Below are 24,290 nucleotides of genomic sequence, written 5' to 3' on the forward strand. Positions count from 1 at the left end.
TGGGCTCAGAACTTAGTATTTGACAAAAACTGCTGGGACTACTGGAAAATAGTATGGAAGAATTTAGGCAAAGAACAACATCTCATACCTTATACTAAGATAAGATACATAGGTACATGATTTAAACACAAGGGTGATCCTGTGAGCAAATTAGGAGAGTAAAGAATAGTTCACCCGCCAGATCTACGGAGAAATGAAGAATTTATGCCCAAATAAGAGATAGAATATGAAATGCAAAGTGGATAATGTTGATTACATCAAATTAAAAAGTTTTTACACAAACAAAACCAATTCAATCAAGGTTAGAAGGAAAGTAAAAAGCTGGGAAACAATTTTTATAGCCAGTGTTTCTGATAAAGGCCTCATTTCGAAAATACACAGAAAAATGAGTCAAATTTATAAGAATGCAAGTCATTCCCCAACTGATAAATGGTCAAAAGATATGAACAGGCAGTTATCAAATGAAGAAATTAAAGCTATCTGTAATCATATGAAAAAATGTCCTAAATCACTATGAGAGATGAACTATGAATGCAGATTGAATTATAATTTTTTCTCTTTATGTTTCTTACTTTTTATTGTTTTGTTTTGGGTTTTTTACAACATGGCTAATGGAAATATGTTCTCCATAGCTTCATGCGTATAACTGATATGATATTACTTGCCTTCTCAATGGATGGAGAAGAATGGGAGAGAGGGAGAGAATTTGAAACTCAGAATATTTTTTAAAAATAAGGAAAAAAAAAGTTGTTTGTGCTCAGTGTACTGTCTTTTCATCCAAAATCTAGCCAACTGCTAATCAAGTCCTTCAATAACCCAAAAAGGGATACACATTAGATGTATGCTTGATTATATGTTCACCTTTTAGTAGCATGAATGTAAGGCTTATTACATAACTATTTATTTACCAGGAGCCTGCTGCAAAACTCTGGGAAATGAGAAGAATAGCCTAACCCTTGGAATTAGTTCTACAAACCTAGGTCATCTAATCAGAATCACGTGCTTTACAGATGTGCAAAGCACCCCTCCCCCCACAAGAGGTGAAATGATTTTTCCATGGTCATACCAAGACAAAGAATTGGAGATGTTTGCCCAATAGTAAGAAACAGCAGCCAAAGGCAACATGAGTTTAAAGCATAAGCCCATTTAAAAAAATAATATAAAGGGGACAATTAAAGCTTATAAACAACATCAAATCACAAAATAGCAAAAAGTAATTGAGAAGACCGGCCTTCAGAGCCTTTTACTAAGGCACTTTCCTAAAAGCATCTGTACATGACGCTAGAACAGAAGACAATAGAAACAGATGTGGAAACCTTTTCAGAGTGACTTACTTTCATCAGTAATAAAGGTAGAACTATCGCATTTGAACTCTACCATCTCAGCATCCAATGGGTTATGTAAAGAAGTTATAAAATGAAAAGAAGGAAGGAGCCACTAACCTCTTCTAAAAAGTGGGTTTTTTTCTATAAAGAAGAACCTGTGCTGAAGGCAACACAAGTACTTAGGGGAATGGTTTTTTTATTCCACTCAAAAAAAAAAAATACATGCATACATACACACACATACATGCACACATATAACATATATTATATATCAGAATTTATTTCTGTTTTATATATTATATTGACACATATGATATGTGAACATATAGACACTCATACATCTCAGCAAATACTGACCAATTTGCCTGTTTTCCCATTGCTGTAAAATCTACAAAAATCCATGCATGTTTGGATTAAAGAAAACACAGTAGAGTAAAGGCAGAATTTCACAGACTACTTTCTACAGTAGAACATATCTTTATATTTGTGCACCTAATACGAAGAGATAACATAAGGCCTTGAAGTGTTTATTCTTTACTGATTTGGGGGTGACCTGGTCTACATGGGGGAGATGAAAGGGGGAAAACCTCATGAGATGGCTTCTGTTTTTCTAGCCAAGATTGCTAGAGGCAGCTGGGTCTCATAAAGCAGCTAGCATTCCTTAAGTGTCAGAGAGAGGCAAAATCTGCCATATCTGAAGGTCAGCCCACTTTCCCTAGCTGCAAAATAATCCTGTCACCTAAGGGATGTAGTCTAGCCTCCTTCCCTCCCCCACCCTCAACTATGATGAAGTAATAGGGAGGAACTGAGAACTATTCAAGTACCTCCTCATTAAGATGTGCACCAATCTTGCCTTTGCTAAGAGAGGTCTAAGTGGTCTGTGAGGCCATTCGAGAAAGATTAGGGTCTTTGGCACAAATAGAGGCAGACCAGAGACTCTTTCATTAATAGGTGTGGAGCTCTATTAATAAATTGTTATCTTTCTAGGAGAAGTGCCTCAATTTATCCTTCTGTTAAATTTCACTGGCAACAATACACTACAGTTTCAGAAGTAAAATCATAAAAATACCAAAACGGTAAAAAAATAGACTCACAATGAGCATAAGCAGGCTCAGTCATGGTCTCTACAACTTGTATTTAAAAATTATATGAAAGAAATTATATCAAGGACATGCAGAGTTGTGAAAGCAAGTGTTCTAGCCATATTACAAGCCTGAGAGACAACATCTGGACCGCTCAGTCATAGAATGATACAGGCCCCAAGCTAACTGATACAATAAAACATCACAAAGGATAGGAAGATATCTATGGAGGTTGTGATCTCCATCAGAGTAGGGAATATCCAAAGCGACAAATTCACCAAACTAATAAAGTTATAACTAGATAAGGAATAATATTTTGAAACTCTAGTGAATCTGTGATATCATTCAAAAACAAGAATATATCAAACACTTTCTTTTAGGATGTAATACACAGTAACTTCCCATATCAAGAAACAGAAGACTAAAACTTGAAGAGAAGCAAAAAATTATTTGTAATTCTAAAACCAAAATAACTGAATAGTTGAAGGTTTTCTTACCTTCGCAAGTCCAGCTCTATGTGCTCCTTTAGACTCCATATATGCTAAATATTTGTTGAACTCTCTAAATTCATCCATAGAAGGTCTGAAAGTCATGATCTTACAACTCAGATTTGGAGGGCTATCCACCTCTGCTGCCTCCATGTTGACTAAGTTTTGCCCTGTAAATGAATTAATATGTCATCAGTATTCAATCATTCTGTACCTATTAATACATTACTTTGTTTTAAATGATTTACCATAGTATGGTTAGATTTTCCTAACCAAGTCAAAACCTTCTCATACTATGGCACAGTCTTTTTGTTGTTCAATCATTTTGCAGTTCTGTCTGACTCCTCTTGAACACCTCGTGGGGGTTTCTTAGCAAAGATACTAGAGTGGTTTGCCATTTCCTTCTCCATATGATTTCCTTCTCCAATGGCATAACCTAGTACAATTCAATTCCCCATCTATCCCTTGCTCAAAATAATTTATGTAGGAAATTACATGTCCATAAATGTGCTTTTATTTATCATCTTACTCCGCTCAATGTCATTCACCTTATCTCTGCCTAACTAAATCTTACTATATCCTATAAGGCCCAGCTAAATAACCACATCTTTGATGAGGATTTCTGACCATTCTCACCCCAAAAATGTCTCTTATTTCCATGAACTACAAAACTCACTGCTATACACATTGTAGAGTCTGGTGCGCTGCACAGGAAGTCAAGATGACCTGGGCTCAAATCCTGAATCAAACCTCCTTTGTGATGTTGAAGCAAGTCACTGTCCTCTCTGAGCCTCTTTCCTCATATGTAAAAGGAAAATAATAACTGCAGTACATCCCTTACCAGGTTACCATAATGATCAAATGAGAAAAGAAAGCATTCTGAAAACTTTAAAGGGCTATCAGGGTGTCCCAAAAGGTTTAGAGCAATTTTTTGCTATTAAAGTTTAAAACTACACTAAGACTTTGAGGACCCTCCTGTATGAATATCCATTATTATATTAGAAAGAATACTGTATTCTTATCTCGAACCTATTACAGCTGTGAAATTAAGCAGGTCCCATAACCTTTCCCAGTCTCAGCTTCCTCATTTTCAACATGGAAATAAATCTAAAAAGCCCTATTTCACAAGGGTGTTGTGTTTTGAGGAACAAAGCAAAAGTCCTACCCTCATGCATCATCATGAGCATGGAAGTAACTCTGGGTTCCTGGTGCTATTCCAGCGAAAAAGAATGAGCACTTCCTGAGGAACACCCAACCTAATTACAAAAAGGTTCATCACAAACAGCCAGGCAAACGGATGGCTATTTCTTTGGTTGTGACAACCCATGCTAAAAAGAAAAATACTAAACACTCTCAGTCCTGGGCAGCCCTACTACTTCTACACTAATAACACTAAATTAAAACGATAAAAAAGGGGACAGAGGGTGCTGAGAGTCACATGGCTGTTTGACAATCAGCAAGTATTAACTTAGCTGCTGGAATTCTAAATATAAGGCTTTTGTCCAATGACCGAACAGATATACTAGAAGAACTGAGTCATATCAACCTTGGTATTCTTGCTCTAAATGAAGTTGGAAAACAAAGGAAACTATAGCCACAGGGCAGGAAGGTTCACACATTCTCCTACGAAAAGCAGGTAAAGAAAGGAAGGGGCAGACTTCATTTTATTCTGCACATAAAGGCAACAAGAAATGACATTTCATGGGCTGTGTTACAGTGCTCATTACAACCCTTTGCAAAAGAACTTCAAAATAAGAGCAGCTAAACATGCAAACACCTGTTAGAAAGAGGCACAGAACTTCTACAAAGAACTCAAAAAGCCTGTTCAAATAAAATTAATTACCTTGTTATTCAATGACTTCAATGCAAAGGGAAGAAAAGGTGAAAAAAGCAAAAATTGTTTTGGTAAATATTGTTCAGGAGGAAGGAATGAGAAAGGCCAAAGACACGTAAGAGGATTTGTGACTACTCAACATGGATATTTTCTTAATGAAAAGAATCAGAAGACACTAGGCCTCGGCAAGCACTAAATATCATACTAAGTAAAACTGATAAAAGTTTAAGAGAAAAGAAAAGACTTATTACTAATGTGGAATTCATTCTAGAATGAGTTGTGTGCAATAAAGTCACTGAGCAAAGATCAAAGCTGATATAAAGCTAAAGTATAAAAGTGAATAAAAGATATGGCATGAAACTAAAACCATAACCCAATCTAATAAAGCAAATTATTAATGATGAAATACTAGAAATGGGCAGAAGAAAGGAAATTAACACAGATTACGATTAATTTTATGGAGGTTTAACTTATATCAATCAAATGACAATGAAGAGTCTAGACCTCTACCTGACTTGGAAAACACTTGACCAACTTGCCAAGTGAAAAAGAAATGGCAGGTTCAGAGCAACATTTGCTTAGAAATATGAACTCATTTGTAAAATTTTACAAAGAAAGTGCGACAAAATGCAAGGCACTGCCTCATAAAACAGCTTAACATAATTAAGGGAAAAAAACAACTTAAAAAATTAAGCCTTCCATATTCAAATGCTTGGTACAATATCATCAATTTGGATTTTGCTTACAACACATAGTAACCCATCCCAGCCTGCCCATGCTACGTCTCTTGGTCAGAGCCCTCCACAATTTTATACCAAATGTCCTGGATGCCCTTCTAGTTGTCTCCCAACATAGCAAGGATATCCATGAGCACTCAGGCTGTCAACCTGTCATACCTTCCTCTCAACACATGACCAGCCCATCTTTTTTTCTACCATACATTTCATGATGAAATCTTTTATTCCTGGTCTTCTTCAAAGTTCCCCATTTGTTCTATGCTGCAGCCTGTTCACACCCACCATGCACCTCTCCATTGCCCTTTGTGTGATATTCACTTCCATTTCTTCGGAGACTGTTGTGTTCCATGTCTTGAAGCCATACAACACCACCGGCAGAATATAAAAGTATATGACGATGAAACTAAAAGGAAGACAACAAAGAGACGAAAGATGGTGAAGATCTACAAAGATTTTCACAACAAACACTTTTCACCATCAAGAACAGTGAACGTATCACACATTGATTCTTAACAACACCATCCCAAATGTGCTTTTGGAGGAAATGGAAACAGCACTGAAGAAAGCAAAGACAGGAAAATGAGCTGCCCTGGATCAACTCTACACAAAGGAGGACCACCATCCTGTAAGAAATACCACTAATCAAGTATCTAAAAGGGGGAGGACTTTAAGTTTTAGGGAGAAAAAATTGCAATTACCAAAAAAAAAGGACAACCAAGAAAACATCAATAATTAGCAAGGTCATATACCTAATTTTTCAGGTACATAAAATTTTATGAGAAAAATTTACATGTTATCAAGGATACTTTTCATATACATAAAATTTTTACAAGAAGGGGCCTACACCTGCATCAAGGGCATTTTTAGAGGATTTTAGAAGCAAATAGGCAGGCTTTCTCAAGTGATACTTCATAGAGGACCACATCTTTACCACTATCCAAGTGACTGACAGATACAAAGAAACAATTCCAATGTACTTAGGACAAAAAAAATTTTTAATCTGGTACAGCAAAACACTGCCTTTTGAGGCTCTGCTCCAACAAGATGTCTTTCATGCATGTATCAAAATCATACAAGAATCAGAAAAAATATAACAGAAAACAGGCAAACTGTATTCATAATGCATTATATATATATATATATATATATATAAATTTGTTTTAATATAATCAAGTGCCTCTGATTGAATAATGTGATTAAAGAAGGTCTTCCCCACCCATTAATGGTTCTGCCCATTAAGGGGAGTTTGATTAGGGAAGATTTGTAGGAGGCTCACATCTTTTGTTAATGAGGCACTGGTTCTCAAGGGTTGTGATGCCCTCTGGCTCTAAAAAATGAACAAAAACTCTGAGGTGAGGTTTTACTTTGGGATTTTCTCTTCAGAAGTGTTTGGTAGGAGAAGACTCTGGGAAGCCACTAAGGAGCCCCCTGGCTTTGAAAACCCACATGTTGGTGCTTCTCTCTCTGGTAACTATGTATATATGTAATGGTCAGACAGCTGGATCTGTCTGTTGTCCTATGATGTATGTATTTCTTATATCAGACAGCTGGAAGCCATGTTTGTTGATTTTGATTTCTCTCTATTTTCACTGAAGTTCAGAGTGCTGACTTTCTCCCCTGAGCTAAGTGAATAATACATGTGCTTGATTAAAGTGATTGACCCCTCAAGTTGCTTTCCTTTTAGAAAAGCAGATCAAAGAACCTTTGATAGCAGGCCCTCCCGTCAGGGTGCGTGCTTTTACACTAACAACTCTCTGATCCTTAGTATCAAAAAAGGCAGAAAATCAGAATATATGCTTTCCAAAGGTGGTCATTACGATGACCAAAGAGATCAAGCACTACGTCCAAAACAAAAAATAATTCCCTTCAGGTGATGAAGCCTTTAAGACGCTCCTATTTGCACATTGTACTGTACCTACATCAAAGTCCTCAAATCACACAGGAATAATTAAGTAGATACTAAGATTGTCTACTGCCTAAACTATGATACCCAGTAGGTTATATGACCTATTAAGTATATACGTGTGTCTCAGGCTTCATGAATATGGAGACAGATAGGACAGGACAATGCAGTAGACAATACTTGGGCCCAGAATTGGACAGAAGAAAAGCAGGATGGAGCAGGGGGAGGAGACATTGAAAAACTGCAATTATAAAGACCTCAAGCTTCCTCCTGAAACTAGGGTCCGTCTTTTTTTAATACCAATACTCTTCTAGTAACACTACATGATATGCTTAAGTCTTAGAAAACCACAGACTACAAAGAGCTGAAGTCAGCGATCAACTAAATAGCAACATTGAGACAAATACTGGGTGTGAGAAGGTGGGACAACATTACAAACACGAAATTAGAAAAAGAACAGTAGCAGGATATCAGAAAAAGATAATGTTGAAAAAATGAGTTGTGTATGAGGCAAAAGCAAGGACTGAGTTATCCATTAATATACTGGCTACCTCAAAAGAAAGATACAAGTCCCTACTCCAATTTAGGTGGACAAATGTGGGGAACTTTGACTACAGTCACGTAAGATGGGCAGCCATAAAAGACTGCCAGCTGCATTACTGGCAAGAATACCTGCAATGAAGAAATCACAAATTTCTGAAGAATTGTCATTATAAAGAATCAACTGGACTATAACCACAATGAAGCATTTTGGAATATGTGATATCCAGCTCTAAGCTATTATCCTATTCTCCTACCCTAAATTCAAATTTCCCCATCCTTTAAAAAAAAGGCAAACCCATGATCTTTTTATATCATCCAACTTCTGCAACATCTCTCTCCTCTTTTAATATCCATTGTCTTGGGAAAAGCCATCGAGACCTGTATTTCTACTTCACCGTGCAACTCACTCCCAACACCTGGCAATCTGGCTTCTACCTCTACCATTCTACTAAATCCACTCTCAGATGCTTACCAAAGGATATTGCCACTGCTAAGTCCAATATCTTTCTTCAGTCCCCATCTTTCCTGATCTTACATTTGGGACTGACAATATTCTCTTGAATATATTCAAGCGTATATTCGCTGTCTCCTTGAATATATTTACTCTCTGTGGCCTATGTTAGTTGCTCTTCCTCTTTCATGCTTTTTAAATTAATCTTCCCATACGTCTGGTCCTGGGACCTCTCTACCATTTGAGGCTCACTATACATTATTTTCTTCCATGCATGTTGTGCTCCAAGCAAACTGCTCTTCTTCCTGTTTCCCATAAACAATAACCTATCTCTCTTCTTGCCTGTGCACATTCCCCCCCTGTCAGGAATGCATTCTCTCCTAATCTCTTATCTAGGAATTTTTAGCTTTCTTTGAGGCTCAGATCAAGTAATCTCTACATGAAAACTTTCCTGACTCCCTTCCCTTCTAGGGTCTTTTCCTTCAAAAAATAACTTCTGTTTTACATATATTTATATATGTTCATCCTGTCTCCCCTAACAGAATAAGGTCATTTAGAGAAAAAATGTTCATTTCAGACTTTGTATCCTTGGTGCATAGTACCTAGCCCATAGAAGATAATCACTGCTTACTGACTAATTTCAATTTCCTTCCTTGTCAATTTCCTTCACACTGACAGCTTTAATTATTACTTCAATATAGATAGCTCCTATATAGTGCTACTGGCCATAATCTCTCATCTGAATAGTTCCATAGGAGAGTTACCCAGGTAACAATCCATTTTACATCAGCAGTTCTGTTCGGTTTAGATGCCAAGGAATATCACAACTACCCCTGGATAAACTGATCACCTGAAATATCACCATGCAGACTGACTCAGTTTTTGATACTCAATACTTTCTCAATACCTCGCAACTCCTTCAGTGACCTCAACCCTCCAACTGGAGGGCTGGAGGGTGAAGATAACTCCATTTGCCACCAACAGCTCTTCCTAGTTTTAACCCCCTGACTGTTCCCCAACCTCCCCACACACACCTAACACTTTTCAGCTTCCTTTTGGGGACCGTCTCCCCCATTAGACTGTTAAGCTCCTATCTTTCTTTTTCCTATTTGTATTCCAGGGTTTAATACAGCACATTAACCTGGCAAAGAGCTGGTGTTTAATATTTACTGTATTGAATTGAATCAAACTCTACTGAATTACACCTATAGGACATCTCCAGTGTCATTTACCAATAAGGATCTTGAACTCTTCTTTCCCATGATACCTACTGCTTATGATTTCACTAGTTCTTTTAGTGCCAATACCTTCATTTATTCACCGAGTATCCAGTGTTCAAAACTTATATGTTAATTTTGACTCTTCCTCCTAATATGGAGTCAATTACCAAGTCCTTTTGATTCACCTTATGCAAAATTTCTTACATCTATCTCTGCTCTCTTTTCTCACTGACACCACTTTTATGTACAGTATAAGTCCTTATTACCACCTGATAAGGACTAAACCAGGAGTAAGGAACCTGGGGCTGTGAGGCCACATGGGGCATTCTAGATCTTTGTGGCCTTTTAACTGATTCCAAGTTTTACAGAATTTGCTCTGTGAAGTTTGAACTCAGTCAAAAAGCCATACTCAAGGACCTAGAAACCCACATGTGGCCTCCAGATTACAGGTTCCCCATCTCTGGACTAAACAAAGTAACTCATAAACAGTCATTCACACTGCACCTCTCCCTGCTCCTCTTCCAGTCTATCATAAAGTACCTTCATCATTCCTCTGGTCAAGAATCTTTGATGGCTCCCCACTGATTACCAAATAAAGTTTGAGCTCTCTGGCTTGAAATGCATAGTCCTCACACCACTCTAATGACCCTCTAAGCTTTCCACCCTTACCTTCCATTGCTTCTTGTCATGTACTATCAAACTAAAATGTTCTACTCTTTTCCCAAGAATATATGTCACATTTTCCTACCTCTATGTTTTTGCTGATGCTGTTTCCTAAACTTGAAATGCCTTCCTCTGCCTCACCTGCTAAATCTTTAAAATACAAATGAAACTTCTTACTCAATAAGGCCTTCTAGATTGTCTCTCAAACCTCATAGAGCACTCTATTTTGTACCTCTTTAATGATCCTATGTAGTCCTATGTACCACTGCAGCAATAATTATCAACTAATCAACAAACATTTAAGTGAATACTACATGCCAGGCATTGTGCTAGGTGCTATGGATATAAAGACAAAAACAAAAAAGTCTTTACTCAAGGATTTATGTTCTGTCTGAGCTGACAATACACACACTCTCACTCTCTCTCTCTTTCCCCCCCCTCTCTCTTTCTCTCTCTCACACCCCTCTAATATATATGATAGTAATACATTTAACATTTTAAAAAGAGGGCCATGGGGGATCAGGAAATGTCTCATGTAAGAGAGGTAGTGTTTGAGCCAAGTTTTCAAGTAAACTAAGGATTCTAAAAGGCATAAGAGATACCCTTTAAACAGACAGGGATATGAGAAATGAAATGCTGAACTGTGAAAAACAAAAAGCAGACTAGTTTGGCTAGACTGCAAAGTGCATGAAAGGAAGTAAAAATTTATATGCCTGGCAAGGTAAATTGGAGCTACAATTATAGATAAATACAGAAGGCTTCTGACAAAATCAAATACGCATTTCCACTGGAAAAAAAAAACCTCTATTTAACATGAAAAAATGACAGTTTCCTTAATATAGTACATGGCATGTAGGTAGCAAAAGGCAAGAATCAACATTAAATGTAATCAGTAAAATCTAAAGGAATTTCAAATAAGATCAAAAATAAAGTAAAGATGTTTGTTACGACCACTAGTATTTTACTTAATGCTAGAGATATCAGCCAGAGCAGTAAGTCAAGAAAAAGAAATCAAGGGAATATTGACAAAGAAACAAAACTGTAACTTTTTGCAGATGATGTAACAGTCTACCTAGAAAATGAAAAGAGATAACTAAAAAGTAATTGAAATGACAACTACAATAAAGTTGCCAAATATAAAATAAATTCACATAAAGCATCTTCATTTCAATAGAATACCAATAAAATCCAGTAGGATAAAAAGAGATTCCATTCAAAATAAAAGAATATATAAAACACTTGAAGTCTACTATCCAATACATTAATATTAATGAAACTACAAAATTCTTTACATAAAGTCAGATCTAAATAATTGGGGAAATACTAATTGTTCATGCGTAAGTCAAGCTCATAGAATAAAAATGACAATTCTAAGTAAATTAATACACTTATTCAGTGCCATACCAAACTACCAAAAGATGATTTTATAAAGCCAGAAAAAATAAGTACAAAATCCAACTAGAATAGGGAACAGGCACACTATAACCTGCAGGCCAAATACAGTCCTTCGCCTGTTTCTGTAGAGTCCACAAGCTAAAGGTGGTTTTACATTTACATAAAGAGAATTTTTAAAATTTGTACAGAGAGTATTACAATTACCTTAAATAGAGAATTTTAAAGTATAAAAAATCAATCTTAGTACATAGGCTATACAAAAACAGGCAGTGGGTTAAGTCTGACCCCCCAGGATATAGTTTGCTGACCCCTGGATCTAGAGAAACAAAAGGTCAAAAATCTCAAAGGAAATGATTAAAAAAGTGAGAAAGAATGTAGCCTAGCAGTCCCTTATTTCACACTATTCAGTAAATGTAATCCTGGGTAATGATTAAAAAATAGAAAGTCCAATCAGTGGAAAACATTAGGTATACATCATACAGATGAAAATTATATAACATCAGCGTTCAAAAGACACAAAAAACCTCAGATATTACAGAACTTATTATTAAACAATAACTGTCCAGGAAATTGGAAAGCAGTCAGGCAGAATTAGGTTTAGACCAACATTCACACCATATACCAAGATAAGCTCCATTGGATACATGTCTGAGAGATAAAAGATGGCATCTTAAATGAATAGGAGAAAGGGAAAAAATTTATTTTGATCTATTAATTGGGCTAGAGGTCATAACCAAGTAAGAGATAAGAAGCTCACAGAACATTAAATCAATAGCTTTGATTACACAAAATTTTAAAGTTTTTGCATAAAATAAAGCTAATATTAGACAGGAAATATAGGTAAATGGGAAAAAATCCTTATGACAAGTTTTTCTGATAAAGGTATCATATGTCATATGTGACAAAAGCCATTCCCCAAAAGACAGATGATCAAAGGATGAAATCCAAGCTATCAAAGACAAAAAAATATGTCCTAAGCTATTTATTATTAAATAAATTATCAACAAGCAACTCTTGAGGTTCTATCTCACTTCCATCACATGATAACAAAAGAAAATGATAGTTTTTATGGAAGGAATTTGGAAAAGCAGAACAAACTAATGCCTTCCTGATAGAACTGTGAAATGATCCAACTATTCTGGAAAGCAATTTGGAACTATGCCCAAAAAGGGACAAAATTGTGCAAACCCTTTGACACAGCAGCTCCATTTCTAGGCCTATTCCCTAAATAGATCCAAAAGAAGAAAAGGACCCACAAGTATTAAAATATTTATAGCAACTATTTTTGTAGAAGCAAAGAACTTGAAAACTAAGAGGGCAGTTGGAAAACAAAACTAATTATGGAACATGAATAAAATGTTACTGTGCCACAAGAAATGATGAAATAGCTGATTTCAGAGAAAATCAGAAAGATCTGTAAGAATACAGTGAAGTCAGAAGAACCAGGAGAATAATTTATACAATAATAATATATTTTTAAAAACTTTGAAAAACTTGGAAGTTCTGACCAACACAATGACAAACCACAATTCCAGGATAGAATGTTATCCATCTACTGACAAAATGATAATGGAATAAAATTGCAAAAGTAATAAACAAATTTACTTACAACCAATACAGAATTTGTTTTGCTTGACTAGGCATATTTGTTATAAAGGTTTTGGGTTTGATGGGTTTTTTCCAGTTAAGGATTGAACAAGAAAGAGATAGGATAGGGCAGAGAGGAAAAAAGAGAAAAAACAAGAGGGTCATTAAAGCATCTTTTGTATAAGGTACACTGAAGAAACCAGAAGGTCAGAATCACAGACAAGCAGCATAGTTTCAAAAGTTACATTTTGGTTATATATTTTAAAATAAAAGCAAGTGGTATGTGATACAGATCCAGATTCATGTATAATCCTCTTTTTTCAGTTCTACTATAAAAAATGGGGGAAAAATTTTAATTCCATCACAGCTAGGTTGAAAGACATACAAAAAAAATCCCTCATTGCTTTATAGTCATAACAGTCACAATATTTTTTTTATTAAACATGATATGTGCCAGTTAAATGAACTACTCTATTTACCAATCTTACCTCTGAATCACTCTGGGAGTTCCTGAAAACCAAATGTAGTTTCTAGAAATGAAATTTTCCACCATTTCTGTGTCAGTTTGTTTTAGTGAACTCTTCCCCTCTGCCCCGATTCTTTTTTATCCTTAATTATAAAAAATGATATCAATAAAAATAAGGTTTAAAAATATACTACAGGCAAGAAATTCAATAATGAGAAATTTCATGAAGTGATTTGAACAATGGAAGTCACTTTGGAATTACAACATAGCCACTCAAGGAAAATTCTTTAAAAGGAGCTAACATTTAATAGTATTACTGTCCCATCCACATCCACAAAAGGGCTTTGAAAAATGAAAGCTTTTGATGTCCTTAGTTTTCCCCAGCCTCAGCTCATTTTGAGCTTCAGCATTCCAGCTGCTATTCTTATAAGACTATGCCATGATTTTGTGCTACCTCACTTCCACCTTCAGTACACCTCTTTTAAAATCCAAGTTGGTAAGTCAATTCTCTGTGCAGCTTCATTTTCTCTTCAGACAATCCCCTTTTTCTTCCTAATCAGAATTTTTGGAGGTCTTCAAGATTTCATTTTAAGAACTTCTCCTTCCTCCTGGTCTGACTTCCCCATGGCATCCTACCTAACTTCCCTTTTCTCCCCTCTGAAATCTTCTTTTCCACCATCTGTGTTAAGACAATTCCTAGGTCTTCTTCACAAACTATAAGATACAGAAACCACTTCCTCACAAAAACTCCCATTATTTACAACCTATCAGTTGCTTCATGATTATGATAATTAGATGAAGAATAGATTTATTCTACCTTTTAAAAAACAAAATTATCACTTAAGCAAGTCAAGATAGCATTAGCCACTCTTTTTTTGGCAGAAAAAGCGACAACAGATATCCATAAAACTAAAGTACCCCATCATGACTTTGTGCTGCAGTTTTGATTCATTTACCAAACTTCTCATCTTTTTCTTCTTCAATCCAGGTGGACTATAAGTATGCTCTGATGAAAAGATTGTTTCTATTACGTCTCCACTGATCTTCATTCTAATGCTTTCTACCATAGTTCCCCCCTTTCCTGTTTCTAGATTTCCTCATGTGTATCTTTTTATATATACAATGCCCTGGCTCCCCCCAGTAGGAAAGTTACAATTAGACTTGAGAGAGCATTCAAACCAGTGACATCACAGGTCCTTAACACAGGAAAGTGGTAAAAATTGTTTTGACATTTAACTTTTAAAAAATTATACATTATAGAAAATGTTATTTAAACCAAAACCTCATTGTGTATATTCTGAATTTCTTTTTAATGCTACTTTAGATGGTTTACCAAAACTCATCAGTGTAAAATTTGATGACTCAGTAACCTTGTCAGTCATTAAACCTGTCTGGGCTGTCTTTGATGAGAGAATTTAGGCAAAGGATAATACAGTTAATGGATCTTTTGTGCCCCCAAAAGATCTCACTTTATATAATTTGTTATTTCCCTCTTCATCTGTGATGCAATAAATAGCAAAATGGCACTTAGTGTCATATGCCAGAAACATTCACCAGTCTTCTCAATGCTGATAACATCCATAAAAACCAGAAGAGTCTAAGTCAGTGAAGGTCATCAATCATAAGCAATCATTACATGCATCCACCTAGACATACTTGAATATTTTTTAAAGGAAGATGAACAGAGGCACTCCCCCAATTTGTGAGGGCCTAGGGATTGTCTTGGAGCAAAAATGTCATGGGAACTTATCCAGAATTCAGCGTTTTGGGGCTGCTACATTGTTCAGATTCTTCTCAGGACCTCATGGCATGGCTGGACCAAGATGGGGGGAAAGTCCTCCAGATTATTTTCACCCATATGGTTGTGAAGATATGCATTATTCACCTAACATTTGTGAGGTTGATTTAATTCAAAGGTAGGATTTTATGTTTATCAATTTTAAATTCCATATTGTTAGATTTGGTATAGATCTTTATACCTTTCTTCCAATTGGGAAATTGGGCTAAATTGGGCTAAAGAAAAATCTCTGAGGCCCTGCCTACAAGATTACAGTGACCCATACTGTTTAGCTATAATCATCCAACCAGTTCTAACTCCAGCTAACTTTATCATTAACACTACCTCTACACCATTTGTAGACTGATTTCATGAGCTGCTATAACCCCCCCCAAAAAAGAACTGCCTAGTGACTACTGCCTAGTGAAGAGTCTTACTGATGCTAGCCTTCAGATAAAAGATGTTATGTTCCATCACTGAGTAAAAGTCAAAAGCCTTTCTAGTTTGTAAAGATTTGCATAAATGTCACTCCAACTCACCATAAGACATCGGAATAGTACTTTAGCTAGACCCTTTGTCCACAGCTATTTATAAAAATGTTAAACAAGAATATAAAGGGATTCAATGAAAAAAAATATGGATTAAAGTGATCTAGTCATACCAGATCTCAAACTGTATTATAAAGGAGTAATTATCCAAACAATTTGGTACTGGCTAAGAAATAGAGTGGTGGATCAGTGGAATAGATTAGGTACACAATGCATTGTGTACATAACCATGGTAATCTAGTATATGATAAATCCAAGCATCTAGGCTTTTGGGACAAAAAAATCATCATGTCCCAAAAACTGCTGGGAAAACTGAAAAATAGTATGGCAGAAACTGGGTAACAGACCAACAATTCACATTGTGTATCATCAATTTAAGGTCAAAATGGGTATATGATTTACACATAATGGGTGATATCATAAGCAAATTAGGAGTACATGAAATAGTTTACCTGTCAGATATATGTTTAAGGGAAGTATCTGGAAGCAAAGAAAATACAGAGAACATTACAAAAAGTAAAATATTAAATTTAAAAGTTTTTGTACAAACAAATCCAATGCAATCAGAAATAGAATGAAAGTGGGGGAGGGGAGGGAAAAAATCCAAGATATATGGAGGTGATTATAGAACACTGAAAACAAATAAAATAATTATTCAAAATTAGAATGAAAGCGGAAAGATGGGAAACAATTTTTATGGCTAGCATTTTCTGATAAAGGCCTCATTTCTAAAATAAATAGAAAACTGAATCAAATTTGTGAGAATTCAAGTAATTTCCCAAATGATAAATGGTCAAAGGCTATGAAGAGGTAGCTCTCAAATGAAGAAATTAAAGCTACCTATAGTCATGTGAAATAATGCTCTAAATTACTATTAATTAGAGAAATGCAAATTAAAACAACTCTGAGGCACCACCTCACACCTATCAGATTGGCTAACATGACAGAAAAGGGCAGAGCCAGGAGAACACTTCTACACAGTAACAACAACACTGTGCCACGATAAATTATGATAGATGTAGCTCTTCTCAGCAGTACAATGATCTAAGACAATTCCAAAAGACTCATGATGGAAAGTGCTATCCACAACCACAGAAAGAACTAGGGAGCATCTGAATGCAGACCACAAAGCACATTATTTTCACTTCTTTTAAGTTTTTTTTTCTCTTGTTCAGATTATTCTTTTAAAGCATGATTAATTTGGCAACATGTCTAACATGTAACACTAACAACCTATATCTGACTCGCTGCTGTTCTGGGGTGGGGAAGGGGGAAGGGAGAAAAATTTGGAACTCATAATCTTATAAAAATGAATGCTGAAAACTAGCTTTACATGAAATTGGAAAAAATAAAATACTATCAAGTAAGAAAGAAATTTTAAAAAAGAAACAACAAAAAGCAATGATAAGCAGGCAGAGTTCAGAAACATCTGCAAAGATTTACAAGAACTGATACAAAGTAAACAGAATCAGAGAACGGTGTTACTCAGTAACAGCAACATGGTACAATGATCAGCTGTGACTCACTTAGCTCTTCTCAGTAATGTAATGATCAAGACAATTCCAAAGGACTTATGATGGAAACTGACATCCACATCCAGAAAAAAAAAATCTGATAGCATCTAACTGCAGACCAAAGCATACAATTTTCACCTTATTTTTTTCCTTTTGTTCTACTTCTTATACAACATACTAATAAAGAAATGTTTTACATGATTGCCCATAGATAGCCTGTATCAAATTGCTTAGTACGTTAAGAAAGAAAAGAGACAGAAAATGTGGAACTCACAAATTTATTTTTTAAAAGTGAATGTTAAAAACTGTCCTTACATGTAATTGAAAAAGAAACACTATTTAAAAGGAAAAAGGACCTACTTTTACAAAAATATTTATAGCAGCTCTTTTTGTGGTGGCTAAGAAATCAAGAGGATATCCACCAATTGAATAATGGCTAAAGAAATTGTGATATATGATAAGCTATGAAATGAAAAGCAGGATGATTTCAGAAAAATCTGGAAAGACATACATGAACTGATGCAAAGAGCAGTGGGCAGAACCAGGAGAACACTGCACACAGTAACAGCAATATTGTACAATGATGAACTGTGAATGACTATAACTATTCTCAACAATATAATGATACAAGACAACTCCCAAAACTCAGGATGAAACACACTATCCACTTCCAGAGAAAGAACTGATAATGTCTGAATACCGACTGAAGCATGTTTTTCACTTTCTTTTTTTTTTTTTTTGAGTCATCTTGTACAAAATGACTAATATGGAAATGTTTTACAGGATTGCACATGTACAAGTTAAATCAAATTGCTTGCTGTGTCCAGGAGGGGAAAAAAAGGGGAGGAGGGATGGAATCTGGAGCTCAAAACTTTTTTTGAAGTTAAAAATTGTTTTAACATGTAATTGGAAAATATTATTTTTAAAAGTTAAAATTAAAAAAAAAAAGAAATCCCATAGCCCTTTCAGTGGTATTCTGAGAACCCTGAGGGAAAGATACAGCCAGCTTTAAACTCTGGGGGACCCAACTTGACAGTGTAAGTGAGGGGTGGATAAGGAGCCAATCAAGTAAATGCAGATATCCCTTCCACATCACAGGGGTTGGGATCAAAGACCCATGACCTGAAATTTGTATAAAATATTTTGGTCCTCCTCTTCGTACCAGAGAAGTCAGAATTTTTCTCTTTTTCTTTTATGGGGTGTTTACACTATATTATTGTAAATTTGGGTTAAATATTTTGGCCATAGACTATATTATACAATACTATACATATGTTTATGCATTTCTGAGTTTTGAAACTTTGCCTGTGTTGTCTGCTGGCCTTTGTAATGTTGTCTGGGGCTTCTGCAAAACCCCCAAAAAATTCCCAATTAATTTCTTATGCCAACCAGTAATATATCAAAACCGTAATGGGGAAAATTGCGATGTGAAAGGGATAATTATATGAAGCCTAGACGTATATTAAAAATTAATAAAATAATAATGATACATAGACTAAAACTGGACACTACTTTCTGAAAGGCTAGAGCTCCATTAATGCTCTTTTGGTACTACCATTCAACCAACAATAAATCCACTTAATTAGACTATCATTCAATTCACAAAGAAACCATAATTCAAATGCCTTGCATATATATGTATAAGAATTTAAGTATATACACTTATAAATAAAATATATATTGTAATATATTAATATAATAATATATTATTAAATATATATAATATATACATATATATTATCTAAGTATTCATATATATGCATGTATGTATGTATTACTTTTAACAGAATATTCCATCAAAAAAAAGGTACATAAAAAAGCGTTAGTGTTAGAAGGAAGAAAGAACACTTCTTACTCTGAGACAGGAGTATTGTAGGAAGGACAGTTGAATAAAAAATAAAAGTTTAAAAAATTAATAATTGTAAGTTAAACACAGATAAATAACACCTCTCAGTCACATAACTGATATCCTCACCACTATGACAAACCAATATGAACAGAATGGGTGGGGAGGAAGCACACAAAGATTTGAAAATACTTCAGAAACTATAATTGCCATAAATCAAATTTCATCCTTTCAGAGAACCTTTTAATAATAGGGTAGAGAAAGAAAAAAAAATGTTTTGCCATATATGAGTGGAAATAACACCCACACTTCAATGGACCAGAGATTTCAGTAATATGAGAAATAATAGTGTAGATCACAATTCACCCACACTTCATTTGCATGATTCATCCAAAAGGGAAGGGGACTTTCTCTAGTTAATCTTGACTAATCATACATATCACTTGGGTATGCAGGCTGGTCTCTCATCATCCCTCCAACTAACTACATGACTTCTTTTTCCAGATCTACTTTTCCAGTCAGGTATTTCCTGATAATAAACTTTATACTACTTCTCTTGTGCAATTTCATTTCTAATGTGTTACAACCTACTCAAAACTTCCTTGAGCTTCTCCACTGTTTCTTGGATGATTTTCCTTGGATACTACAGACAGCGTTCTGCAACTCAAAGCATCACCAAAAGAATAAGAGTATTAAAAACATAGGGCTTTGCTTCTCTGAAAAAGTGAGGATCATTTGAAACTGCACATTTTGCAAATGAAAGCTAACCCACTCTTCTATTTGGTTCTCAGTCTAGCTCATTATCTATTGACTTGACAACCATTTTTCCAAGACATAGGTAGAGATGAATGGCTAAATATCATTAATCTGGACATATGGTATTCATCCACTTGGTCTTCCCTGCATGAATACTCAGGGAATCTTTTTTTTTTTTTAAAGTAATTATGAATCTCTTTTAGCAGATTCTGCAGTGTTGCAAGATGCAATCATCCAAATGTCATTTCACCCTCAAAAAGTGATATCGCCATTTATAAAGGATCCCTCTTCTATCAGGCTTCTGCATTAGGCAACTTCCATGACAGTTGTAAATGCACTTATGCAACACTAAAAAATTAATAATCAGAAGATTAGATAAAATTGCATTTTATCCTTCAAGGAAACATATGCATTTTTAAACTTATGCATACAAAATACCTTATTAGAGAAGAATCTTTAGAGGAGAACTTTTTAATGCTGTCTCATTGTAAGCATTTAGACAAGCTAATAAAGCCCTCCAAACTGAATCCATATATATTTCTAAACCAGGTGTCCCATGATATATTTCTTGTTGTCTCTGGACAAAAACAAACAAAAACATAACATAACAAAAACAAACTTTTATTTGTCTCTCCAAATAAAGCCTATGAGCTAATCTTCCATTTATCTTCACCTTCCTTTTGTGTTCTGGTTTCATTTATGGTGAGAAAATCATAATACATTTCAACTTCTCAGATAGTCACTGAACAACAATCTCCCTTTCAAAGTACCAATAGCTAGTTAATATTAATAAGTGGTCTAAAAACTGGGTAATTCTTAGGGCCCTGTGCCCCAACTTATGCCATTCTTAACACCATGACTGCATAACTGGAAGGGAGTCACACAGGACTGAGGCCATTTTGTGTTTTTCTTTGCTTCATGGGTGGCCATGGCCAAATGACCAGACAATTAATTATAAATCTCTCAACATTTATGTTGGCTACTCCTCCTCAGAAAAGAAAAATCTATTGACAAAAAATATATACTCATCAAATCAGAATCTGCCAGAGCTTACACTTCATTTGCATAACCTCTGGAAAGCCAAGGTCAATTCCATATCATGATGAAGACATCAGAGTAGTAAAACGTCCTAGAGCTACAAACAGTTGAAAATAGAATTTAAAACTCTAAGCTCTCACTATAGTACTGAAACCAATGAACTGCCTTAGCATTGTGTTCTCTGGAACCCCTGTTTTACTACTAACAACTCTTCCTCACATATTTTTTCTATACCCTTGCAATAATATAAAACTGACTCTCCCTAAGGGATTCTACATCTCTGGTGGCCTCCAATATTAGGTATACGTCATGCCCCATAACATAGTGGATCATCAGAGGGCATGAACACCCTTTTTGCCCCTCACTTCAACTTCCAAACCCAATCCCTAAAATTGTTACCAAGCAACCTCTCCTCCTTTGAGCTTCACTTCCTTCAGATATATAATAGTCGTTCCTCATGCCTACTACTATTCTGGTTATTCTTCCCATTTTTTCAATGAGTTTAGTAACCTCAAAATCTTCCAATCCCCTCCCCTAACGCTTAAACTTCAGGACTTCAGTTTTATAGGTTAATGGACTCTCCAATATCTTTGTTTCTCATATAACACCCTCCAATCACATGCTCCCCTCTTTGTCCTTGCTTCCTGGCTTCCTTCAAGTCCCCCCCCTAAAATTCCACCATCTACAAGAAGCCTTTTCCCAATCCCTCAATTCTAGTGCTTTCCATCTGTTTACAGTTGATCCTCATTATTTGCAAACTCCATATTTGTGAATTCCCCTACTCACTAAAATTTATTTGTAAACCCAAAAATCAACATTTGTAGCACTTTCACAATCACTCATAGACATGTGACAGTGGCAAAAAAACTGAGTTTCCTGACACACAATCACAGGGGAGTTCAAACAAGGTGCCGCCTTCTTTCAGTTCTCATGTTGTAAACAAGTATCCTTTTGGTGGTCTAATTAGCACTACATTTTTTGCATTTTTAATGCTTTTTTTTTTTTTTTTAGAGATTTCACTCTTTAAAATGGCCCCCAAAAGTAATACAGAGGAGTTGTCTAGTGCTTCTAAGCAGAAGAAGTCTATGATGTGCCATACAAAGAAAATACATGCGTTAGATAAGCTTTACTCAGGCAAGAGCTATAGTGCTGTCGGCTGTGAGTTCAACGTTAATGAATCAACAATATAGTACAGTCAGAAAAAGGAAAAAGAAATTTGGCAGAGTGTACATGAGGCTGCTCTGAAAAGGGTTAAAGTAAATGTGGCCAGAAGTTTACATGAACCTAAACCTGCATTTCCCCTTGGAAAAATGGTTCAATATTTGCTAATTCAGCTTTCCTGGCAACTACAGAGCATAACTAACACAAAGAGCAACACTGGACTGTACTTCCTGTTTATTCTGGATGCAGCTTGTTTGTACACATTTATTTGTTTGCTGCTTCATCCATTACATTGGGAGCTGACAACTGGAACTGTCTTGCCTTTCCCTGTATCCCAGTGCTTAGCATCTAGCACACAGCAGGTACTTCAAAGCTCACTGACTGACTGATCTGCACCTTCACCAAAGATGGTCATACCCTTAATCTTATCAAAACACAAAAGTTCCACTTCCACAATTTATAACCCTGAAATTCCTCTGCCCATTAACTTCCAGTCCTTCCAAATACCTGTGTACTTTACCCTTTCTAAACTTATCTGTCCTGACCACAAACTTTACTTTTGCTTTGATTTTCTAAGTATTTGTAAGTATTCGCTCCAGCTCTAGCCTCCCTTTCCTGCCTTTAAAACCATCCCCATGAAGTAACCAACTCAACTTTGCATTGTCATCTACCCTTAAATTCCCTGGACCATTAGCAGCCCTAGTACTACTCCATCAATTTCCAAACCCCATCACTGGATTATTCCCACAATCTCCCTACACCTCTCCTGCCAATATGCTATAGTAACCTCTAGAGGAAATCACACATTCTGTGATAACTGAGTACAATACTCCATCTCAACTGGGCCCTCACTACTGCACTCCAATCTCCTCCCCCACCAAATTCTGAATGACTGTCTATCATACTCTTCACCACAGCTGTTTGAAACCTTCTCTAGACACCTATATCATTTCCCTTATCCTTCCCTTCAGTCAAAAATGCCATACATTATAGATCTCAAGCAGGAAGCAACTTTCTAAAAGATAGCCTTGTCCAATCCCCTCCATTTTTTCAGATGAAGAAACTGAGACCCTGGAAAGTTGATTTGCTCAATAATCATTCTTCACAAATTCTCTCTCCCTATCCCATTCCATATTTTAAATTATTTCAACTTCATCTCCTGATTTTCTCCTCCTTGGTTCTAGTACTGAAGAAGTAGACCTACCTCCTAGTCAAGCTCAACTCTATGCATAGGTATCTTTCATCCCATTAACTCCTATCTCTTCAAGATGTTTGCCCATGTGAGCTACCCTTCTTTCTAATCTTATTTTAAATGACTTATTGGAATCTTAATATTGAATATCAGATGTACAACCACCTAAATTTGTTGAGTTATTATTCAAAGTTAAACTTCAATGAAGAAAATGTCTTCCCCATTTTTCCCCGCTGCTCTCATCACTCACCAACTCACCTTCCTCTCATGCCTAAACTGAAGCATGCTCTTACAGCAAATATTCAGGTAAAACAAATCAACACATTGGCCTTAACCGAGAATGAAGGTCTGGTTAGGTACCTCTAGTCTACCATCTCTTTGACAAAAGTTTGGAAGGTATGTTTCATCAAAGGTAATCTGAAGTCAAAATTAGTTGCTGCTTTAAACAAAGTTCAAAGGTCTTTCGGTGTTTTCCTTCACATTATTGCTGTGGTCCACTATAAACATTTCTGATTTTACTTATTTCACTCTTCATTGTCACTTTCTAATCTTTACTCTCTTTGTCTATTGACTCATTCTCTGCTACCCACAAATATATTGAGACTTCTCTCAATCTTAAAAATCAAAATCACATAATCTCTCCCATCCTCTCTATTATACTTCTAGATCTTTCCTTTGACAAACTCCTGGCAGAAAAAAGTCAAAAAGTATTGGTCCACTAAACCAAAAAAATGAAACAGTCCCTGCCCTCAAAGAACTTACAA

General features: G+C 35.7%; 1 protein-coding gene across 22 annotated transcripts in view; it reads right to left on the minus strand.

Moving 5' to 3' along the window:
• KDM4C (lysine demethylase 4C) overlaps positions 1 to 24,290 on the minus strand; it is a 544,029-nt gene that overhangs the window by 439,460 nt on the left and 80,279 nt on the right. For 11 of the 22 annotated variants that reach the window (XM_072596853.1, XM_072596740.1, XM_072596750.1 and 8 more), the window contains 2 exons: positions 5,749 to 5,869; positions 2,905 to 3,065 (listed from right to left, as the gene is read on the minus strand). The exons of 2 other annotated variants lie outside the window; for them this stretch is intronic. In XM_072596853.1, the coding sequence (XP_072452954.1) occupies positions 2,905 to 3,065; positions 5,749 to 5,869 (282 nt within the window). Of the gene's footprint in view, positions 1 to 2,904; positions 3,066 to 3,571; positions 3,694 to 5,625; positions 5,870 to 24,290 lie in introns of those variants that run through there. 9 more of the 22 variants (XM_072596759.1, XM_072596792.1, XM_072596838.1 and 6 more) reach the window with 7 other exon arrangements.

The sequence above is a fragment of the Notamacropus eugenii genome, chromosome 1 (assembly GCF_028372415.1).
Source record: "Notamacropus eugenii isolate mMacEug1 chromosome 1, mMacEug1.pri_v2, whole genome shotgun sequence".
Lineage (NCBI taxonomy): Eukaryota > Metazoa > Chordata > Mammalia > Diprotodontia > Macropodidae > Notamacropus > Notamacropus eugenii.